The sequence below is a fragment of the Xenopus tropicalis genome, chromosome 3 (genome assembly GCF_000004195.4).
Source record: "Xenopus tropicalis strain Nigerian chromosome 3, UCB_Xtro_10.0, whole genome shotgun sequence".
NCBI classification, from domain to species: Eukaryota; Metazoa; Chordata; class Amphibia; order Anura; family Pipidae; genus Xenopus; species Xenopus tropicalis.
In genome coordinates this window covers 152,284,480-152,305,567 of record NC_030679.2, presented here as the reverse complement: position 1 = coordinate 152,305,567, position 21,088 = coordinate 152,284,480, and the positions used below count along the sequence as shown (strand labels likewise).

The 21,088-nt window shown below is 55.3% G+C and overlaps 1 protein-coding gene across 2 annotated transcripts in view; it reads right to left on the bottom strand.

Annotated features, from left to right (window-relative positions):
- tfr2 (transferrin receptor 2) overlaps positions 1-20,447 on the bottom strand; it is a 28,622-nt gene extending 8,175 nt beyond the window's left edge. Inside the window, exons 1-14 of one of the 2 annotated variants that reach the window (XM_031899628.1) lie at positions 20,315-20,447; positions 19,790-19,830; positions 17,572-17,746; positions 11,009-11,201; positions 9,373-9,516; positions 8,761-8,869; positions 7,517-7,639; positions 5,061-5,141; positions 3,998-4,137; positions 2,526-2,686; positions 2,322-2,441; positions 2,155-2,237; positions 2,012-2,075; positions 1,254-1,321 (exon numbers count right to left, since the gene is read on the bottom strand). In XM_031899628.1, the coding sequence (XP_031755488.1) occupies positions 1,254-1,321; positions 2,012-2,075; positions 2,155-2,237; positions 2,322-2,441; positions 2,526-2,686; positions 3,998-4,137; positions 5,061-5,141; positions 7,517-7,639; positions 8,761-8,869; positions 9,373-9,516; positions 11,009-11,201; positions 17,572-17,746; positions 19,790-19,822 (1,494 nt within the window). In that variant the 5' untranslated portion in view covers positions 19,823-19,830; positions 20,315-20,447. The other variant, XM_031899627.1, reaches the window with a different exon arrangement.
- Positions 20,448-21,088: the final 641 nt, after the last annotated feature.

Below are 21,088 nucleotides of genomic sequence, written 5' to 3'. Positions count from 1 at the left end.
TCTCTCCCCCTAATTCCACTCATCCCCTCCTTGCACTCTCCCCCTAATTCCACTCATCCCCTCCTTGCTCTCTCCCCCTAATTCCACTCATCCCCTCCTTGCTCTCTCCCCCTAATTCCACTCATCCCCTCCTTGCTCTCTCCCCCTAATTCCACTCTTCCCCTCCTTCCACTCTTCCCACCCCTTCCACTCTTCCCCTTCCTTCCACTCTTCCCCTCTTCCCTTCCTCCCGCTCTTCCCTTCCTTCCACTCTTCCCTTCCTTCTACTCTTCCCTTCCTCCCACTCTTCCCCTCTTCCCTTCCTCCCGCTCTTCCCTTCCTTCCACTCTTCCCCTTCCTTCCACTCTTCCCCTCTTCCCTTCCTCCCGCTCTTCCCTTCCTTCCACTCTTCCTTCCTTCTACTCTTCCCTTCCTCCCACTCTTCCCCTTCCTTCCACTCTTCCCCTTCCTTCCACTCTTCCCCTTCCTTCCACTCTTCCCTTCCTTCCACTCTTCCCCTTCCTTCCACTCTTCCCTTCCTTCCACTCTTCCCCTTCTTTCCACTCTTCCCTTCCTCCCACTCTTCCCTTCCTCCCACTCTTCCCTTTCTTCCACTCTTCCTTCCTTCTACTCTTCCTTCCTCCCACTCTTCCCCTTCTTTCCACTCTTCCCTTCCTCCCACTCTTCCCTTCCTTCCAGTCTTCCCCTTCTTTCCACTCTTCCCTTCCTTCCAGTCTTCCCCTTCTTTCCACTTTTCCCTTCCTCCCACTCTTCCCTTCCTTCCAGTCTTCCCCTTCTTTCCACTCTTCCCTTCCTCCCACTCTTCCCTTCCTTCCACTCTTCCTTCCTTCTACTCTTCCCTTCCTCCCACTCTTCCCCTTCTTTCCACTCTTCCCTTCCTCCCACTCTTCCCTTCCTCCCACTCTTCCCTTCCTTCCAGTCTTCCCTTTCTTCCACTCTTCCCTTTCTACCACTCTTCCCTTCCTCCCACTCTTCCCTTCCTTCCCCTCTTCCCCCTCCTTCCACTCTTCCCTTCCTCCCACTCTTCCCTTCCTCCCACTCTTCCCCTCCTCCCACTCTTCCCCTTCCTCCCACTCTTCCCTTCCTTCCCCTCTTCCCACCCCTCCCACTCTTCCCTTCCTTCCCCTCTTCCCACCCCTTCCACTCTATCCCTCCTTCCACTTTCCCCACCTCTTTCACTCTTCCCCTCTTTTCACCTGACCCATTTGCCCTACTCCTTCCTCCCCAGCCTTTTTCCACCCCCCCACACGTACCTGCTTCATTATGTTCTTGATTAGGCTTTTGAATAATGGACTTGATCTTGCAATAAACTTCGTATCCCCTGGAATCCAACAACACAGGTGTATTAATATGAGATAGGAGATTCCCTACCTGACACAAGGCGCCCGTGGAACGGGAACGCTGCGACTGAATCCGACAAGATCAATTCTGATGGAGCCCAAAAGGCTTTTCCCTCACTGACCCCATTGGGTGCGGGATGTGGGCGAATGAATAAAAGGCGCTTTATGACTTTGGGCCAAATTAATAACATAAAGTTCTCTCTTGAACTCATGGACGAGATTCAAATTCCAATCCAAATTCAGTTTCCACAAGATTTAAGATCAGTTTTTCTGACCCCATCTCAAATTGATTGTCGCCAATTGGACCCCATCTCAAATTGATTGTCGCCAATTGGACCCCATCTCAAATTGATTGTCGCCAATTGGACCCCATCTCAAATTGATTGTCGCCAATTGGACCCCATCTCAAATTGATTCTCGCCAATTGGACCCCATCTCAAATTGATTCTCGCCATGAGTTTTCACACGATGGACCTTTTTATCCGCGGGGATCGGATTCTGTAGGATCCGACAAGATTTTGTGGGTCTCCCGCCCTAATTCCCAAGGGCAAGTCTATTTGGGTTCCCTTGAGTCACTAAATGGCTAAATATAATGCATAATCGCTGTGCGTGACTGTGTGCGAGTAGCTCCGTGTACCTACAGAGCCACTTACTGTACCGCTGGTACTTACCCAACACTGCAGAATCCACGCTGACGTAGGCAGCAGCCTTCAGGTGCAACATGCTCAGATACCCCTGCAACACACACACAAATCCCTTCTTACCCTAAGCCCAGTCTAACGGGATGAAGCAAAACAATATGGCGCAGTCGTACCTCTAACCACTCTGTGGCTCCAACACTTCCGAAATCTCCAGCATCCCAACTAACGAAGAGCAAGCTGCGGCGGGGCTTGAACCCTGGAACATATATATATATATATATAATGCTGTTTCACAGTCGCTCTGTCCCCTCCTCCTTTCCTGAGACAGATTGGCACTCACCATTATGGACCATCATGGATATAGTGCGTGCCAGTTCCAACAAGATGGCAGTGCCTACTGCTGACTTGGCGGCACCGGGACCCAAAGAGTCTCTCTGAGCTCCAACCACAATGTAATGTTCTGAGAATGGAGGGAAGAGAGTCAGGCCACACACTGAAAGAATTTTCTTTTCCAGTTTGGCTCAGCCCAAGCGGCGCCCCTTACCCGGCTCGACCAGTCCCGTCAGGCTGCCGAACACATTTATCAGTTCCACGCTTCGCTTCGTGTTTCGCACCACAAGGCGCAAGTCCATTTTGGGATTTTTGACTTTTGAAAAGGCGGATTCCCGGTTGGCGAATGAGGGATAGCTGACACCAATGAGCTTCCTAAGAAAAGGGAGGAGGTAATTAAATGGAGAAACGCCAGATAAATCAAAGGTCTCCACCCCTCCATTTGAGCTCCCACTGCATTGCTGTCCCTCACCCTATTAATCAGAGAGCCCACAAGCCACCCTGGGGCCACATCTACCTACCCCTGTTATCCCTAAGCTCCTCCTACTAGGTCTACTCATCACAGAACCCAATATCTCCCAATATCTCGCCCATCTTTGCTCAAGAAGGTGATGGACTTTTGCAACACCATGAGAAGAATAATCGGCCCAGCTTGGTGCCACCAGGGAAAGCCACCCCAGGCCTGTATAGACTCCGTGACATACCCAGGGAAGGAGATGTAGAACATCACTAAATAATTGGCCAACATCTTAGTGCGCCACATTCAGATCTCCATGGACTTTGTCACAAAAGTTTGTGCAGTAAAAGTGGAGAAGGACGAGACGATGGAGTCCTACGGTGTTACCCCTCTAGTCACTTGCACTGGGTATATGGAAATGGGGGAAACAAGACTTGACCCTCAGCAGCAGAACAAAGCTAAACCTAGAACAAGTTGGTTCTTTATTGGACCTGGGCCAGGGATAGGTCGAACCTTTACATGGTGGAAGTGGAAATGAAGCCTTTGAACTCTTTTCAGTCAAGACTAGGCCTTTGTCTATTCAGTATTGAGGTCAAGCAGGAACAGCCTAAATAACCATCCCATAGGTGGCTAGACATGGCAACACCCTGGGGCACCCAAAGGACCCAACACCAAAGCACAAGGAGAATAATCATTCCTCCCCCTAACTGCTCTGTTACCCCCAGGCCCTGCTACAAGGTCCGTCCATGACAAGACAGGTTGTTACTGGCCAATGAGCAGTGGGTATATCCAGAGGTACAATGATGCCAGCTAATCACTGACCTGTGCCAGGGATGCCCTGTATTACTATGGGTCCGTGCCAGTTGGCTCTGCCCAATGGTGCCACCTTGATATCAGTCGTACGTGTCTAACAGGTATTTACACATGGCATTGCCCCAAAGAGGGCCTATGATTGGGTATGGTAATACAAAGGGTAGGCCACACACCTCCTCTAATGAAGCGCCCAATGGTGTGAAGGGAGGGAGGAGCTCAGGGACCATGGAGCACCAATGAGGCACCTCTGTCCTGGTTTGGTTTTTTGAATTTTGGATAATTTTGTGGATCATGAGTTGGACTGCCTACTACTTGTATTAGTATATTGTTTATCCAGGGTCCCGGGCAGCCCCCCCAGCGTATCCCATGCCTCGCCCCTATGTACTCGCTATAAAATCACACGATTGGGTCAGTACCGGAACAGTTTCCGTGCCGATTCACTGCTGATTGGCTGGGCAGGTATTTTGGGAAGTCCTGCTGATTTCATGGGGGGGAACTGGGTGTGGTTGAAGGAAGGGAATCCTGGAGAATTTGGGTCTCCGGTGCCAAGATGGACCTGGAATTAGAATCGATATCAAGGAGTTAAGGGAGTGAGGGTGCAGGGGGTTGTGTGAGGGTGCAGGGGGTTGTGTGAGGGTGCAGGAGGTTGTGTGAGGGTGCAGGGGGGTTGTGTGAGGGTGCAGGAGGTTGTGTGAGGGTGCAGGGGGTTGTGTGAGGGTGCAGGGGGTTTGTGTGAGGGTGCAGGGGGTTGTGTGAGGGTGCAGGGGGGTTGTGTGAGGGTGCAGGAGGTTGTGTGAGGGTGCAGGGGGTTGTGTGAGGGTGCAGGGGGTTGTGTGAGGGTGCAGGGGGTTGTGTGAGGGGGTTATGTGAGGGTGCAGGGGGTTGTGTGAGGGTGCAGGGGGTTATGTGAGGGTGCAGGGGGTTGTGTGAGGGTGCAGGGGGTTGTGTGAGGGTGCAGGGGGTTATGTGAGGGTGCAGGGGGTTGTGTGAGGGTGCAGGGGGTTGTGTGAGGGTGCAGGGGGTTATGTGAGGGTGCAGGGGTTGTGTGAGGGTGCAGGGGGTTATGTGAGGGTGCAGGGGGTTGTGTGAGGGTGCAGGGGGGGTTATGAGGTTCTGCAGGGGTTGTGTGAGGGTGCAGGGGGTTGTGTGAGGGTGCAGGGGGTTGTGTGAGGGTGCAGGGGTTGTGTGAGGGTGCAGGGGGTTGTGTGAGGGTGCAGGGGGTTGTGTGAGGGTTGCAGGGGTTGTGTGAGGGTGCAGGGGGTTGTGTGAGGGTGCAGGGGGTTGTGTGAGGGAGCAGGGGGTTGTGTGAGGGAGCAGGGGGTTGTGTGAGGGTGCAGGGGGTTGTGTGAGGGTGCAGGGGGTTATAAAGTTCTGCGGGGGTTTAGGGTGAGTGGAAAGGAGGTTCTGTAGGGACAGGGGATAGAGGAGGTTACTATGGGGCGGTGGGATAAGCGGGAATGATGGGGGCGGGGCACTTACATGTCCATACACAGCAAAGTCATTATGGGATTCTGGGTAAATGAGGACTCCAGCGGCCCCCGCGGCCTCAGCGTTCGCCACCTGCAATCACAGACCAACAGACCCTCGCACTTTATCTGAATATTGTGCTGCAAGTGCCCTGGGGCGGGTATGGCTGGCACCAAGGGGTAAAGGGGGCATTTGTCGCTTTCCCATGACTTCCCTCTAGGTGGCGCTATTGCCACTCCCAGCATTCTCCATTGCGCTATGCCAGAGCCCGTGCCCAGGGGCAGTAGTGCCAAGCTGTACCCAGGCTGCTCTGTGCCCCTCCCCAGCTAATGGGCATACCCTATGGGCACGCTATGCCAGAGCCTGTATACAGAGCCTGTGCCCAGGAGCAGTAGTGCCAAGCTGTACCCAGGCTGCTCTGTACCCCTCCCCCGCTAATGGGCATACCCTATGGGCACGCTATGCCAGAGCCTGTATATAGAGCCTGTGCCCAGGAGCAGTAGTGCCAAGCTGTACCCAGGCTGCTCTGTACCCCTCCCCCGCTAATGGGCATACCCTATGGGCACGCTATGCCAGAGCCTGTATATAGAGCCCGTGCCCAGGAGCAGTAGTGCCAAGCTGTGCCCAGGCTGCTCTGTACCCCTCCCCAGCTAATGGGCATACCCTATGGGCACGCTATGCCAGAGCCTGCATACAGAGCCGTGCCCAGGAGCAGTAGTGCCAAGCTGTACCCAGGCTGCTCTGTGCCCCTCCCCAGCTAATGGGCATACCCTATGGGCACGCTATGCCAGAGCCTGTATATAGAGCCCATGCCCAGGAGCAGTAGTGCCAAGCTGTACCCAGGCTGCTCTGTACCCCTCCCCCGCTAATGGGCATACCCTATGGGCACGCTATGCCAGAGCCTGTATATAGAGCCCGTGCCCAGGAGCAGTAGTGCCAAGCTGTACCCAGGCTGCTCTGTACCCCTCCCCAGCTAATGGGCATACCCTATGGGCACGCTATGCCAGAGCCTGTATATAGAGCCCGTGCCCAGGAGCAGTAGTGCCAAGCTGTACCCAGGCTGCTCTGTACCCCTCCCCAGCTAATGGGCATACCCTATGGGCACGCTATGCCAGAGCCTGCATACAGAGCCGTGCCCAGGAGCAGTAGTGCCAAGCTTTACCCAGGCTGCTCTGTGCCCCTCCCCAGCTAATGGGCATACCCTATGGGCACGGTATGCCAGAGCCTGTATATAGAGCCGTGCCCAGGAGCAGTAGTGCCAAGCTGTGCCCAGGCTGCTCTGTGCCCCTCCCCACTAATGGGCATACCCTATGGGCACGCTATGCCAGAGCCTGTATATAGAGCCGTGCCCAGGAGCAGTAGTGCCAAGCTGTGCCCAGGCTGCTCTGTGCCCCTCCCCACTAATGGGCATACCCTATGGGCACGCTATGCCAGAGCCTGTATATAGAGCCCGTGCCCAGGGGCAGTAGTGCCAAGCTGTACCCAGGCTGCTCTGTACCCCTCCCCAGCTAATGGGCATACCCTATGGGCACGCTATGCCAGAGCCTGTATACAGAGCCGTGCCCAGGAGCAGTAGTGCCAAGCTGTACCCAGGCTGCTCTGTGCCCCTCCCCAGCTAATGGGCATACCCTATGGGCACGCTATGCCAGAGCCTGTATACAGAGCCCGTGCCCAGGAGCAGTAGTGCCAAGCTGTACCCAGGCTGCTCTGTACCCCTCCCCAGCTAATGGGCATACCCTATGGGCACGCTATGCCAGAGCCTGTATACAGAGCCCGTGCCCAGGAGCAGTAGTGCCAAGCTTTACCCAGGCTGCTCTGTGCCCCTCCCCAGCTAATGGGCATACCCTATGGGCACGCTATGCCAGAGCCTGTATATAGAGCCCGTGCCCAGGGGCAGTAGTGCCAAGCTGTACACAGGCTGCTCTGTGCCCCTCCCCCGCTAATGGGCATACCCTATGGGCACGCTATGCCAGAGCCTGTATACAGAGCCCGTGCCCAGGAGCAGTAGTGCCAAGCTGTACACAGGCTGCTCTGTGCCCCTCCCCCGCTAATGGGCATACCCTATGGGCACGCTATGCCAGAGCCTGTATACAAAGCCGTGCCCAGAAGCAGTAGTGCCAAGCTGTGCCCAGGCTGCTCTGTGCCCCTCCCCAGCTAATGGGCATACCCTATGGGCACGCTATGCCAGAGCCTGTATACAAAGCCGTGCCCAGGAGCAGTAGTGCCAAGCTGTACCCAGGCTGCTCTGTGCCCCTCTCCAGCTAATGGGCATACCCTATGGGCACGCTATGCCAGAGCCTGTATACAGAGCCGTGCCCAGGAGCAGTAGTGCCAAGCTGTACCCAGGCTGCTCTGTGCCCCTCTCCAGCTAATGGGCATACCCTATGGGCACGCTATGCCAGAGCCTGTATACAGAGCCGTGCCCAGGGGCAGTAGTGCCAAGCTGTACCCACTGTACCCACACTCACCTTTTGGGCAAAGCTAATAAATCCTGTTCGGACAATAACCAGCTGCTCCTTCACATCCACCCTGAGTTCTGCCAACCTCTGGAAATCCTCTCTCCGGCCGTACTGGGCATACGCCAGGCCCCCCTGCGGGCAAACATACCGTTATATATAGCGCCCCCTACCTGCCCCCACACCTGTGTGTAGCTCAACTGTGATTGGCTGGTACACTCACACTCATGGGCTGGCACTCACGCTCATGGACTGGCACTCACACTCATGCACTCATGGGCTGGCACTCACACTCATGGGCTGGCACTCACACTCATGGGCTGGCACTCACACTCATGCACTCATGGGCTGGCACTCACACTCATGGGCTGGCACTCACACTCATGCACTCATGGGCTGGCACTCACACTCATGGGCTGGCACTCACACTCATGCACTCATGGGCTGGCACTCACACTCATGGGCTGGCACTCACACTCATGCACTCATGGGCTGGCACTCACACTCATGGGCTGGCACTCACACTCATGGGCTGCCACTCACACTCATGGGCTGCCACTCACACTCATGCACTCATGGGATGGCACTCACACTCATGGGCTGCCACTCACACTCATGGGCTGGCACTCACACTCATGCACTCATGGGCTGGCACTCACACTCATGGGCTGGCACTCACACTCATGGGCTGGCACTCACACTCATGGGCTGGCACTCACACTCACAGACTGGCACTCACACCCATGGGCTGGCACTTACACTCACAGACTGGCACTCACACCTATGGGCTGGCACTCACACCCATGGGCTGGCACTCACACCCATGGGCTGGCACTCACACCCATGGGCTGGCACTCACACTCATGGGCTGGCACTCACACCCATGGGCTGGCACTCACACTCATGGGCTGGCACTCACACTCATGGGCTGGCACTCACACTCATGGGCTGGCACTCACACCCATGGGCTGGCACTCACACTCATGGGCTGGCACTCACACCCATGGGCTGGCACTCACACTCATGGGCTGGCACTCACACTCATGGGCTGGCACTCACACTCATGGGCTGGCACTCACACCCATGGGCTGGCACTCACACCCATGGGCTGGCACTCACACTCATGGGCTGGCACTCACACCCATGGGCTGGCACTCACACTCATGGGCTGGCACTCACACCCATGGGCTGGCACTCACACTCATGGGCTGGCACTCACACTCATGGGCTGGCACTCACACCTATAAAACAGTTACCGACACGTCCCCGTCGGGGCTGTAGGGACAATACACATCGGGGTCCCCCAACTCAATGGTCTCTTCTCTCGTCCCATTCAGTGAGACCTCCAGGAAAGTGGGGCGGTTCCTAAACAGTGAGAGGAGGTCAGTGAATGGCCCAAATCTCTCTGGGGATCTGTTTGGGGAAGGATAAGGGCCAATAGTCTGTAGGGTTCATAGGGGAACATTCTGTAGGGATCTGCCGGATACATTAATATTCTGATTGGGGGATGAGCTGCAGGGATCTGTTTCTCAGGGGGCTGCTGGGTGGGAGCAGGGGGAGGGGTTACCTGTCTGGGGGAGGGGGTTACCTGTCTGGGGGAGGGGGTTATCTGTCTAGGGGAGGGGTTACCTGTTGGGGGAGGGGTTACCTGTCTGAGGAGGGGTTATCTGTCTAGGGGAGGGGGTTACCTGTTTGGGGGAGGGGTTTATCTGTTTGGGGGAGGGGTTACCTGTCTGGGGAGGGGTTATCTGTCTAGGGGAGGGGTTACCTGTTTGGGGGAGGGGTTACCTGTCTGAGGAGGGGTTATCTGTCTAGGGGAGGGGTTACCTGTTTGGGGGAGGGGTTTATCTGTTTGGGGGAGGGGTTACCTGTCTGGGGGAAACGGCAGCTCCACAAAGTGACTGTCTACCCATGTGTGATCCAGATAGAAGGTCTTCAGCTTCTCCAGTACCATCTGGGCCAGAACCCTGTCTTCCTCTGATCCGGCCGGGTGTGGCCCTTTACTCACCGTCCTGCGCAGCAACAAACCATCAGTCAGTCTGTGTCACCCTGCAGGGGGAGGGGCCAACTCACAGCTCTGTGTCACCCTGCAGGGGGAGGGGCCGACTCACAGCTCTGTGTCACCCTGCAGGGGGAGGGGCAGACTCACAGCTCTGTGTCACTGTGTCACCCTGCAGGGGGAGGGGCAGACTCACAGCTCTGTGTCACTGTGTCACCCTGCAGGGGGAGGGGCAGACTCACAGCTCCGTCTGTGTCACTGTGTCACCCTGCAGGGGGAGGGGCCGACTCACAGCTCTGTCTGTGTCACTGTGTCACCCTGCAGGGGGAGGGGCAGACTCACAGCTCTGTGTCACCCTGCAGGGGGAGGGGCAGACTCACAGCTCTGTGTCACTGTGTCACCCTGCAGGGGGAGGGGCAGACTCACAGCTCTGTGTCACTGTGTCACCCTGCAGGGGGAGGGGCAGACTCACAGCTCCGTCTGTGTCACTGTGTCACCCTGCAGGGGGAGGGGCCGACTCACAGCTCTGTCTGTGTCACTGTGTCACCCTGCAGGGGGCGGGGCCGACTCACAGCTCTGTCTGTGTCACTGTGTCACCCTGCAGGGGGAGGGGCAGACTCAGCTCTGTCTGTGTCACTGTGTCACCCTGCAGGGGGAGGGGCCAACTCAGCTCTGTCTGTGTCACTGTGTCACCCTGCAGGGGGAGGGGCAGACTCACAGCTCTGTCTGTGTCACTGTGTCACCCTGCAGGGGGAGGGGCATAAGAGCTCTGTCTGTGTCACTGTGTCACCCTGCAGGGGGAGGGGCAGACTCACAGTTCCGTCTGTGTCACTGTGTCACCCTGCAGGGGGCAGGGCAGACCCACAGCTCTGTCTGTGTCACCCTGCAGGGGGCGGGGCAGACTCACAGCTCTGTCTGTGTCACTGTGTCACCCTGCAGGGGGCGGGGCAGACTCACAGCTCTGTCTGTGTCACTGTGTCACCCTGCAGGGGGAGGGGCAGACTCACAGCTCTGTCTGTGTCACTGTGTCACCCTGCAGGGGGAGGGGCATAAGAGCTCTGTCTGTGTCACTGTGTCACCCTGAAGGGGGAGGGGCAGACTCACAGCTCTGTCTGTGTCACTGTGTCACCCTGCAGGGGGAGGGGCAGACTCACAGCTCTGTCTGTCACTGTGTCACCCTGCAGGGGGAGGGGCATAAGAGCTCTGTCTGTGTCACTGTGTCACCCTGCAGGGGGAGGGGCATAAGAGCTCTGTCTGTGTCACTGTGTCACTCTGCAGGGGGAGGGGCAGACTCACAGCTCTGTCTGTGTCACTGTGTCACCCTGCAGGGGGAGGGGCAGACTCACAGCTCTGTCTGTGTCACTGTGTCACCCTGCAGGGGGAGGGGCAGACTCACAGCTCTGTCTGTGTCACTGTGTCACCCTGCAGGGGGCGGGGCAGACTCACAGCTCTGTCTGTGTCACTGTGTCACCCTGCAGGGGGCGGGGCAGACCTCTGTACATCACCTGATAACACTATCGATCATCTGACCATCCCGTAGGTATTTGCTGAGTAAGTCTCTCAGTTCGTTCCAGTCCATCTGGGTGGGGTCGTCCTGCTCCCACGGCTCATAGGGCTCCCTGTCCTGGGCCAGCTGGGCGGAGTTATAGTCACAGGAGGCACAGGGTCTCCGAGTCGCCACAAAGCCCAGTATGAAGGCTGTGAGTGAGTGAAACCTTAGCGTTATTAAAGGGTAAGTGTCCCCATCAGTTACTATTCAGTGAGATTGCTGGAATCCAGTAGAACATTCCTGCCAATGTGATTGGCTCAAATATTTCCCACCCAGCTTCCTGCTGATCCAATGGAAAACTCCTTTCTGGCCCTAAAATGGAAAATCAGTTGCGCCCCCCCCCCCTGTAACTCCCCTTCCTTGTACCTATCTAATGTATCTGCCAGTACCACTGATTCAGGGGGGGGTCCCACAACTTCCCAGCCCCCCCTGTAACTCCCCTTCCTTGTACCTATCTAATGTATCTGCCAGTACCACTGATTCAGGGGGGGGGATCCCACAACTTCCCAGCCCCCCCTGTAACTCCCCTTCCTTGTACCTATCTAATGTATCTGCCAGTACCACTGATTCAGGGGGGGGGGTCCCACAACTTCCCAGCCCCCCCTGTAACTCCCCTTCCTTGTACCTATCTAATGTATCTGCCAGTACCACTGATTCAGGGGGGGGATCCCACAACTTCCCAGCCCCCCTGTAACTCCCCTTCCTTGTACCTATCTAATGTATCTGCCAGTACCACTGATTCAGGGGGGGGGTCCCACAACTTCCCAGCCCCCCCTGTAACTCCCCTTCCTTGTACCTATCTAATGTATCTGCCAGTACCACTGATTCAGGGGGGGGGGGGATCCCACAACTTCCCAGCCCCCCCTGTAACTCCCCTTCCTTGTACCTATCTAATGTATCTGCCAGTACCACTGATTCAGGGGGGGGGGATCCCACAACTTCCCAGCCCCCCTGTAACTCCCCTTCCTTGTACCTATCTAATGTATCTGCCAGTACCACTGATTCAGGGGGGGGGGGATCCCACAACTTCCCAGCCCCCCCTGTAACTCCCCTTCCTTGTACCTATCTAATGTATCTGCCAGTACCACTGATTCAGGGGGGGGGGATCCCACAACTTCCCAGCCCCCCCTGTAACTCCCCTTCCTTGTACCTATCTAATGTATCTGCCAGTACCACTGATTCAGGGGGGGGGATCCCACAACTTCCCAGCCCCCCCTGTAACTCCCCTTCCTTGTACCTATCTAATGTATCTGCCAGTACCACTGATTCAGGGGGGGGGGATCCCACAACTTCCCAGCCCCCCTGTAACCCCCCTTCCTTGTACCTATCTAATGTATCTGCCAGTACCACTGATTCAGGGGGGGGGGGGATCCCACAACTTCCCAGCCCCCCCTGTAACTCCCCTTCCTTGTACCTATCTAATGTATCTGCCAGTACCACTGATTCAGGGGGGGGGATCCCACAACTTCCCAGCCCCCCCTGTAACTCCCCTTCCTTGTACCTATCTAATGTATCTGCCAGTACCACTGATTCAGGGGGGGGGATCCCACAACTTCCCAGCCCCCCCTGTAACTCCCCTTCCTTGTACCTATCTAATGTATCTGCCAGTACCACTGATTCAGGGGGGGATCCCACAACTTCCCAGCCCCCCTGTAACTCCCCTTCCTTGTACCTATCTAATGTATCTGCCAGTACCACTGATTCAGGGGGGGGGGGTCCCACAACTTCCCAGCCCCCCTGTTAACCCCCCTTCCTTGTACCTATCTAATGTATCTGCCAGTACCACTGATTCAGGGGGGGATCCCACAACTTCCCAGCCCCCCCCCCTGTAACTCCCCTTCCTTGTACCTATCTAATGTATCTGCCAGTACCACTGATTCAGGGGGGGGGGGTCCCACAACTTCCCAGCCCCCCTGTAACTCCCCTTCCTTGTACCTATCTAATGTATCTGCCAGTACCACTGATTCAGGGGGGGGATCCCACAACTTCCCAGCCCCCCCTGTAACTCCCCTTCCTTGTACCTATCTAATGTATCTGCCAGTACCACTGATTCAGGGGGGGGGGATCCCACAACTTCCCAGCCCCCCCTGTAACTCCCCTTCCTTGTACCTATCTAATGTATCTGCCAGTACCACTGATTCAGGGGGGGGGGATCCCACAACTTCCCAGCCCCCCTGTAACCCCCCTTCCTTGTACCTATCTAATGTATCTGCCAGTACCACTGATTCAGGGGGGGGGATCCCACAACTTCCCAGCCCCCCCTGTAACTCCCCTTCCTTGTACCTATCTAATGTATCTGCCAGTACCACTGATTCAGGGGGGGGATCCCACAACTTCCCAGCCCCCCCTGTAACTCCCCTTCCTTGTACCTATCTACTGTATCTGCCAGTACCACTGATTCAGGGGGGGGGATCCCACAACTTCCCAGCCCCCCCTGTAACTCCCCTTCCTTGTACCTATCTAATGTATCTGCCAGTACCACTGATTCAGGGGGGGGGGGTCCCACAACTTCCCAGCCCCCCTGTAACCCCCCTTCCTTGTACCTATCTAATGTATCTGCCAGTACCACTGATTCAGGGGGGGATCCCACAACTTCCCAGCCCCCCCCCCTGTAACTCCCCTTCCTTGTACCTATCTAATGTATCTGCCAGTACCACTGATTCAGGGGGGGGGGGTCCCACAACTTCCCAGCCCCCCTGTAACTCCCCTTCCTTGTACCTATCTAATGTATCTGCCAGTACCACTGATTCAGGGGGGGGGGATCCCACAACTTCCCAGCCCCCCCTGTAACTCCCCTTCCTTGTACCTATCTAATGTATCTGCCAGTACCACTGATTCAGGGGGGGTCCCACAACTTCCCAGCCCCCCTGTAACTCCCCTTCCTTGTACCTATCTAATGTATCTGCCAGTACCACTGATTCAGTGGGGGGGGGGGATCCCACAACTTCCCAGCCCCCCCTGTAACTCCCCTTCCTTGTACCTATCTAATGTATCTGCCAGTACCACTGATTCAGGGGGGGGGGATCCCACAACTTCCCAGCCCCCCCTGTAACTCCCCTTCCTTGTACCTATCTAATGTATCTGCCAGTACCACTGATTCAGGGGGGGGGGGATCCCACAACTTCCCAGCCCCCCCTGTAACTCCCCTTCCTTGTACCTATCTAATGTATCTGCCAGTACCACTGATTCAGTGGGGGGGGGGATCCCACAACTTCCCAGCCCCCCCTGTAACTCCCCTTCCTTGTACCTATCTAATGTATCTGCCAGTACCACTGATTCAGGGGGGGGGGATCCCACAACTTCCCAGCCCCCCCTGTAACTCCCCTTCCTTGTACCTATCTAATGTATCTGCCAGTACCACTGATTCAGTGGGGGGGGGATCCCACAACTTCCCAGCCCCCCCTGTAACTCCCCTTCCTTGTACCTATCTAATGTATCTGCCAGTACCACTGATTCAGGGGGGGGGTCCCACAACTTCCCAGCCCCCCCTGTAACTCCCCTTCCTTGTACCTATCTAATGTATCTGCCAGTACCACTGATTCAGGGGGGGGGGATCCCACAACTTCCCAGCCCCCCCTGTAACTTCCCTTCCTTGTACCTATCTAATGTATCTGCCAGTACCACTGATTCAGGGGGGGGGGGGGGTCCCACAACTTCCCAGCCCCCCCTGTAACTTCCCTTCCTTGTACCTATCTAATGTATCTGCCAGTACCACTGATTCAGGGGGGGGGGGGTCCCACAACTTCCCAGCCCCCTGTAACTCCCCTTCCTTGTACCTATCTAATGTATCTGCCAGTACCACTGATTCAGGGGGGGGTCCCACAACTTCCCAGCCCCCCTGTAACTCCCCTTCCTTGTACCTATCTAATGTATCTGCCAGTACCACTGATTCAGGGGGGGGTCCCACAACTTCCCAGCCCCCCTGTAACTCCCCTTCCTTGTACCTATCTAATGTATCTGCCAGTACCACTGATTCAGGGGGGGGTCCCACAACTTCCCAGCCCCCCCTGTAACTCCCCTTCCTTGTACCTATCTAATGTATCTGCCAGTACCACTGATTCAGGGGGGGGGGATCCCACAACTTCCCAGCCCCCCCTGTAACTTCCCTTCCTTGTACCTATCTAATGTATCTGCCAGTACCACTGATTCAGGGGGGGGTCCCACAACTTCCCAGCCCCCCTGTAACTCCCCTTCCTTGTACCTATCTAATGTATCTGCCAGTACCACTGATTCAGGGGGGGGTCCCACAACTTCCCAGCCCCCCTGTAACTCCCCTTCCTTGTACCTATCTAATGTATCTGCCAGTACCACTGATTCAGGGGGGGGATCCCACAACTTCCCAGCCCCCCTGTAACTCCCCTTCCTTGTACCTATCTAATGTATCTGCCAGTACCACTGATTCAGGGGGGGATCCCACAACTTCCCAGCCCCCCTGTAACTCCCCTTCCTTGTACCTATCTAATGTATCTGCCAGTACCACTGATTCAGGGGGGGGATCCCACAACTTCCCAGCCCCCCTGTAACCCCCCTTCCTTGTACCTATCTAATGTATCTGCCAGTACCACTGATTCAGGGGGGGATCCCACAACTTCCCAGCCCCCCTGTAACTCCCCTTCCTTGTACCTATCTAATGTATCTGCCAGTACCACTGATTCAGGGGGGGGGGATCCCACAACTTCCCAGCCCCCCCTGTAACTCCCCTTCCTTGTACCTATCTAATGTATCTGCCAGTACCACTGATTCAGGGGGGGGGGATCCCACAACTTCCCAGCCCCCCTGTAACTCCCCTTCCTTGTACCTATCTAATGTATCTGCCAGTACCACTGATTCAGGGGGGGGATCCCACAACTTCCCAGCCCCCCTGTAACCCCCCTTCCTTGTACCTATCTAATGTATCTGCCAGTACCACTGATTCAGGGGGGGGGGGGATCCCACAACTTCCCAGCCCCCCTGTAACTCCCCTTCCTTGTACCTATCTAATGTATCTGCCAGTACCACTGATTCAGGGGGGGGGGGGGATCCCACAACTTCCCAGCCCCCCCTGTAACTCCCCTTCCTTGTACCTATCTAATGTATCTGCCAGTACCACTGATTCAGGGGGGGATCCCACAACTTCCCAGCCCCCCCTGTAACTCCCCTTCCTTGTACCTATCTAATGTATCTGCCAGTACCACTGATTCAGGGGGGGGGGGGATCCCACAACTTCCCAGCCCCCCCTGTAACTCCCCTTCCTTGTACCTATCTAATGTATCTGCCAGTACCACTGATTCAGGGGGGGGGGATCCCACAACTTCCCAGCCCCCCTGTAACTCCCCTTCCTTGTACCTATCTAATGTATCTGCCAGTACCACTGATTCAGGGGGGGGGGTCCCACAACTTCCCAGCCCCCCCTGTAACCCCCCTTCCTTGTACCTATCTAATGTATCTGCCAGTACCACTGATTCAGGGGGGGGGGATCCCACAACTTCCCAGCCCCCCTGTAACTCCCCTTCCTTGTACCTATCTAATGTATCTGCCAGTACCACTGATTCAGGGGGGGGGGATCCCACAACTTCCCAGCCCCCCTGTAACTCCCCTTCCTTGTACCTATCTAATGTATCTGCCAGTACCACTGATTCAGGGGGGGGGTCCCACAACTTCCCAGCCCCCCTGTAACTCCCCTTCCTTGTACCTATCTAATGTATCTGCCAGTACCACTGATTCAGGGGGGGGGTCCCACAACTTCCCAGCCCCCCTGTAACTCCCCTTCCTTGTACCTATCTAATGTATCTGCCAGTACCACTGATTCAGGGGGGGGGTCCCACAACTTCCCAGCCCCCCTGTAACTCCCCTTCCTTGTACCTATCTAATGTATCTGCCAGTACCACTGATTCAGGGGGGGGGGATCCCACAACTTCCCAGCCCCCCTGTAACTCCCCTTCCTTGTACCTATCTAATGTATCTGCCAGTACCACTGATTCGAGGGGGGGGATCCCTGAGGGACCCCACTAAGTACCCTACGCCCAGCAGAGAATGTACCAGTGCCCCCCACCCTCCGGGCCCAGTTCCGGCCGTTGCCCAATAGTAAAGGCTCAGGGCAGGGCAGTTCATGAGACCAGGGGGCGCCCCGGTACAAACAGAGCTCTATTGATCTGTATATGACAGAAGACAGTCGGGCTGCCCAATGTTTGTACACAGGGGGGGAACCCAGTGTGGGGGGGGGGGCAGATATTGGGAAATCACACTATAAACACACTGACGTGCAGCCCTCTGTCACAGGCCTGTGCCCCCATCCCCCCCCATATAGTGGTACTGAGTCTCTAATATTACGGTTACAGGCAGGATAGACTGAGTGTGGGGGTGCAATTATATATATATATATATATCTGGGACCAGTCCATCAAGTTGAACCCTTTGCCTTACTGTGTCTTACTGGTGTATGGCTATGTACTAATTACCCCCCCCCCCCGGGTAACTGTTTCTTCTCCTGTCACTACAGCACCATGATGGGGGCAAGTTTATTTGTTATTATGTACTGACCCACAAACGCTGTTAGAATGATGCCAATGATGTATTTCTGGAGGGTGGGGGAGAGTCGGGGGGGTCTCTTCCTCCCACGTGATCCGACTGGGTCTCTTGGGGGCTCCTCAATGTGCAGTTCCTCCTCATCCTCCCCCCCACGGTAGATTGAATACGAGGCCCCTTGCACGGGGAGCTGGGGAAACATACACAGGGTTACTATACATTCTAACAGCTTAGAGTGTGAGCTCTGTGGGGTAGCCACTCACTGTGCCTGAATAATGTCTGTGCCCAATATTTTACCACCGGTCCAGCCATCAGACTCAAGTACCCCAGTGTCCCTGTATGAGAATGAGGAATGAATGGATATTGGGGAGTTGTATCAGGAGTCAGAACCAGCAGTGCAGGGAAGGGAAAGGGACAGACACAGTGACAGTTACACATAACTATAAACCCAGTGAGAATGAGGAATGAATGGGTATTGGGGAGTTGTATCAGGAGTCAGAACCAGCAGTGCAGGGAAGGGAAAGGGACAGACACAGTGACAGTTACACATAACTATAAACCCAGTGAGAATGAGGAATGAATGGGTATTGGGGAGTTGTATCAGGAGTCAGAACCAGCAGTGCAGAACCCACTGGTTCCCAAACTGTGGAGCTGGTCCCAGTGATAAGGATAATGCCTAATTGTTTTCATAGACACTAGGTACCCCTGGAAGGGCAGTCAGGTTATGGGGTTCCCTACCCAGAGAGGGGGAATGAGTGATACATTGGGGGTGGGGGAGGAAAGGAGATCTCACCATCAGCATAGGAAGGGGTTCCTTACTGTAAGGGCAGTCAGGTTATGGGATTCCCTACCAAGAGAGGGGAATGAGTGATACATTGGGGGTGGGGAGGAAAGGGGATCTCACCATCAGCATAGGAAGGGGTTCCTTACTGTAAGGGCAGTCAGGTTATGGGATTCCCTACCCAGAGAGGGGGAATGAGTGATACATTGGGGGGGGGGGAAAGGGGATCTCACCATCAGCATAGGAAGGGGTTCCTTACTGTAAGGGCAGTCAGGTTATGGGGTTCCCTACCCAGAGAGGGGGAATGAGTGATACATTGGGGGTGGGGAGGAAAGTGGATCTCACCATCAGCATAGGAAGGGGTTCCTTACTGTAAGGGCAGTCAGGTTATGGGGTTCCCTACCCAGAGAGGGGGAATGAGTGATACATTGGGGGTGGGGAGGAAAGGGGATCTCACCATCAGCATAGGAAGGGGTTCCTTACTGTAAGGGCAGTCAGGTTATGGGGTTCCCTACAAAGAGAGGGGAATGAGTGATACATTGGGGGTGGGGAGGAAAGGAGATCTCACCATCAGCATAGGAAGGGGTTCCTTACTGTAAGGGCAGTCAGGTTATGGGGTTCCCTACCCAGAGAGGGGGAATGAGTGATACATTGGGGGTGGGGAGGAAAGGAGATCTCACCATCAGCATAGGAAGGGGTTCCTTACTGTAAGGGCAGTCAGGTTATGGGGTTCCCTACCAAGAGAGGGGGAATGAGTGATACATTGGGTGGGGGAGGAAAGGGGATCTCCCCATCAGCATAGGAAGGGGTTCCTTACTGTAAGGGCAGTCAGGTTATGGGGTTCCCTACCCAGAGAGGGGGAATGAGTGATACATTGGGGGTGGGGAGGAAAGGAGATCTCACCATCAGCATAGGAAGGGGTTCCTTACTGTAAGGGCAGTCAGGTTATGGGGTTCCCTACCCAGAGAGGGGGAATGAGTGATACATTGGGGGTGGGGAGGAAAGGGGATCTCACCATCAGCATAGGAAGGGGTTCCTTACTGTAAGGGCAGTCAGGTTATGGGGTTCCCTACCAAGAGAGGGGGAATGAGTGATACATTGGGGGGGGGGAGGAAAGGGGATCTCCCCATCAGCATAGGAAGGGGTTCCTTACTGTAAGGGCAGTCAGGTTATGGGGTTCCCTACCCAGAGAGGGGGAATGAGTGATACATTGGGGGTGGGGAGGAAAGGAGATCTCACCATCAGCATAGGAAGGGGTTCCTTACTGTAAGGGCAGTCAGGTTATGGGGTTCCCTACCAAGAGAGGGGGTACAAAGGGGTATTTTGTGGGGCACAAACTTGGGGTGAATGCCCTATTTAGCCAGAATGGGCTGCCCCAGAGGGTATATATAAGCCGCTAAATGCAGAATAGTGGGGGGGGGGGGGGTAATTAAAGGGAAAGTAAGGACTTACCTTTTGCTGAATGAACTCTCTGACTGTGTCCATGGCTCAGACTGAGGGGAAAGGCAGACAAGACATATCAGTTAATGCAGCTGTGGGTGCCACCCATACACCCACCCATACACCCACCCATACACCCACCCCTGCCCGGGGGCCTGCCCTCCCCTCTCTTGTTTTGAGGATGAAGAGATAAAGCCCAACATGTCAGGGAGCCAAGTGAGGCAGGGGCCGATCCTAGAGGGTATTTACCCCCCCCCCGGGCAGTTACAGGGCAGGTTGTGTCTGACCAATCAGGTCCAAGTTACAAACAGCTTTTACTTCGCATGCAAATTGCTTTCTGGTCAGAATATTGCATTGTGGGTAAAAAAACAGAGAAATTGGCAGCAATGTTTTGCATTTTGCGCAGTTTAGTAAATAGTGATAAAGAGGGCGGAGCCAGGAAAGGGGCCCCAGACTCACATTATCAGTCAGGTCCATGGAATCCCATTCAACAAACTCACACTTTTACAGTTAAACCTGGGGGGGGGGGTAGGTCACCTGTTGTGTTTGGCCCCAGGGGCAATTGAGGGGCCTTTACTGCCCAAGTGGTTGTATCTGATGCCCCTGATTAGCCCCCCCAGTCAGCCATGGGTGCCCCTGCAGGTGATTAAATCCAATAGGTGTAGAGTTGGCCGTAACTCCGGGCAGGAACGTGACATCACGAGGGCAGACAGTCACATGGGTACCAGGAAATACATTCCCGTGATGTCATGGGGCGGGGCTATGACATGGCGATAAGGTTGTCACCTGTCAGGTTTTGACCCGCACAGCTCGGTTTGTATGTAACTGCCTTTATACTAGCTGTACAAATTGTTACTTGTGGCTGCATGGGGAGTGTATTTCCTGGTACCCATGTCTCCACTTCCTGTGCACGGGGGAGTGTATTTCCTGATACCCATGTCTCTACTTCCTATGCACGGGGAGTGTATTTCCTGGTACCCATGTCTCTACTTCCTGTAAACGGGGGAGTGTATTTACTGGTACCCATGTCTCTACTTCCTGTACACGGGGGAGTGTATTTCCTGGTACCCATGTCTCCACTTCCTGTGCACGGGGGAGTGTATTTCCTGATACCCATGTCTCTACTTCCTATGCACGGGGAGTGTATTTCCTGGTACCCATGTCTCTACTTCCTTTGCACGGGGAGTGTATTTCCTGGTACCCATGTCTCTACTTCCTGTGCACGGGGAGTGTATTACCTGGTACCCATGTCTCTACTTCCTGTGCACGGGGAGTGTATTTCCTGGTACCCATGTCTCTACTTCCTGTATA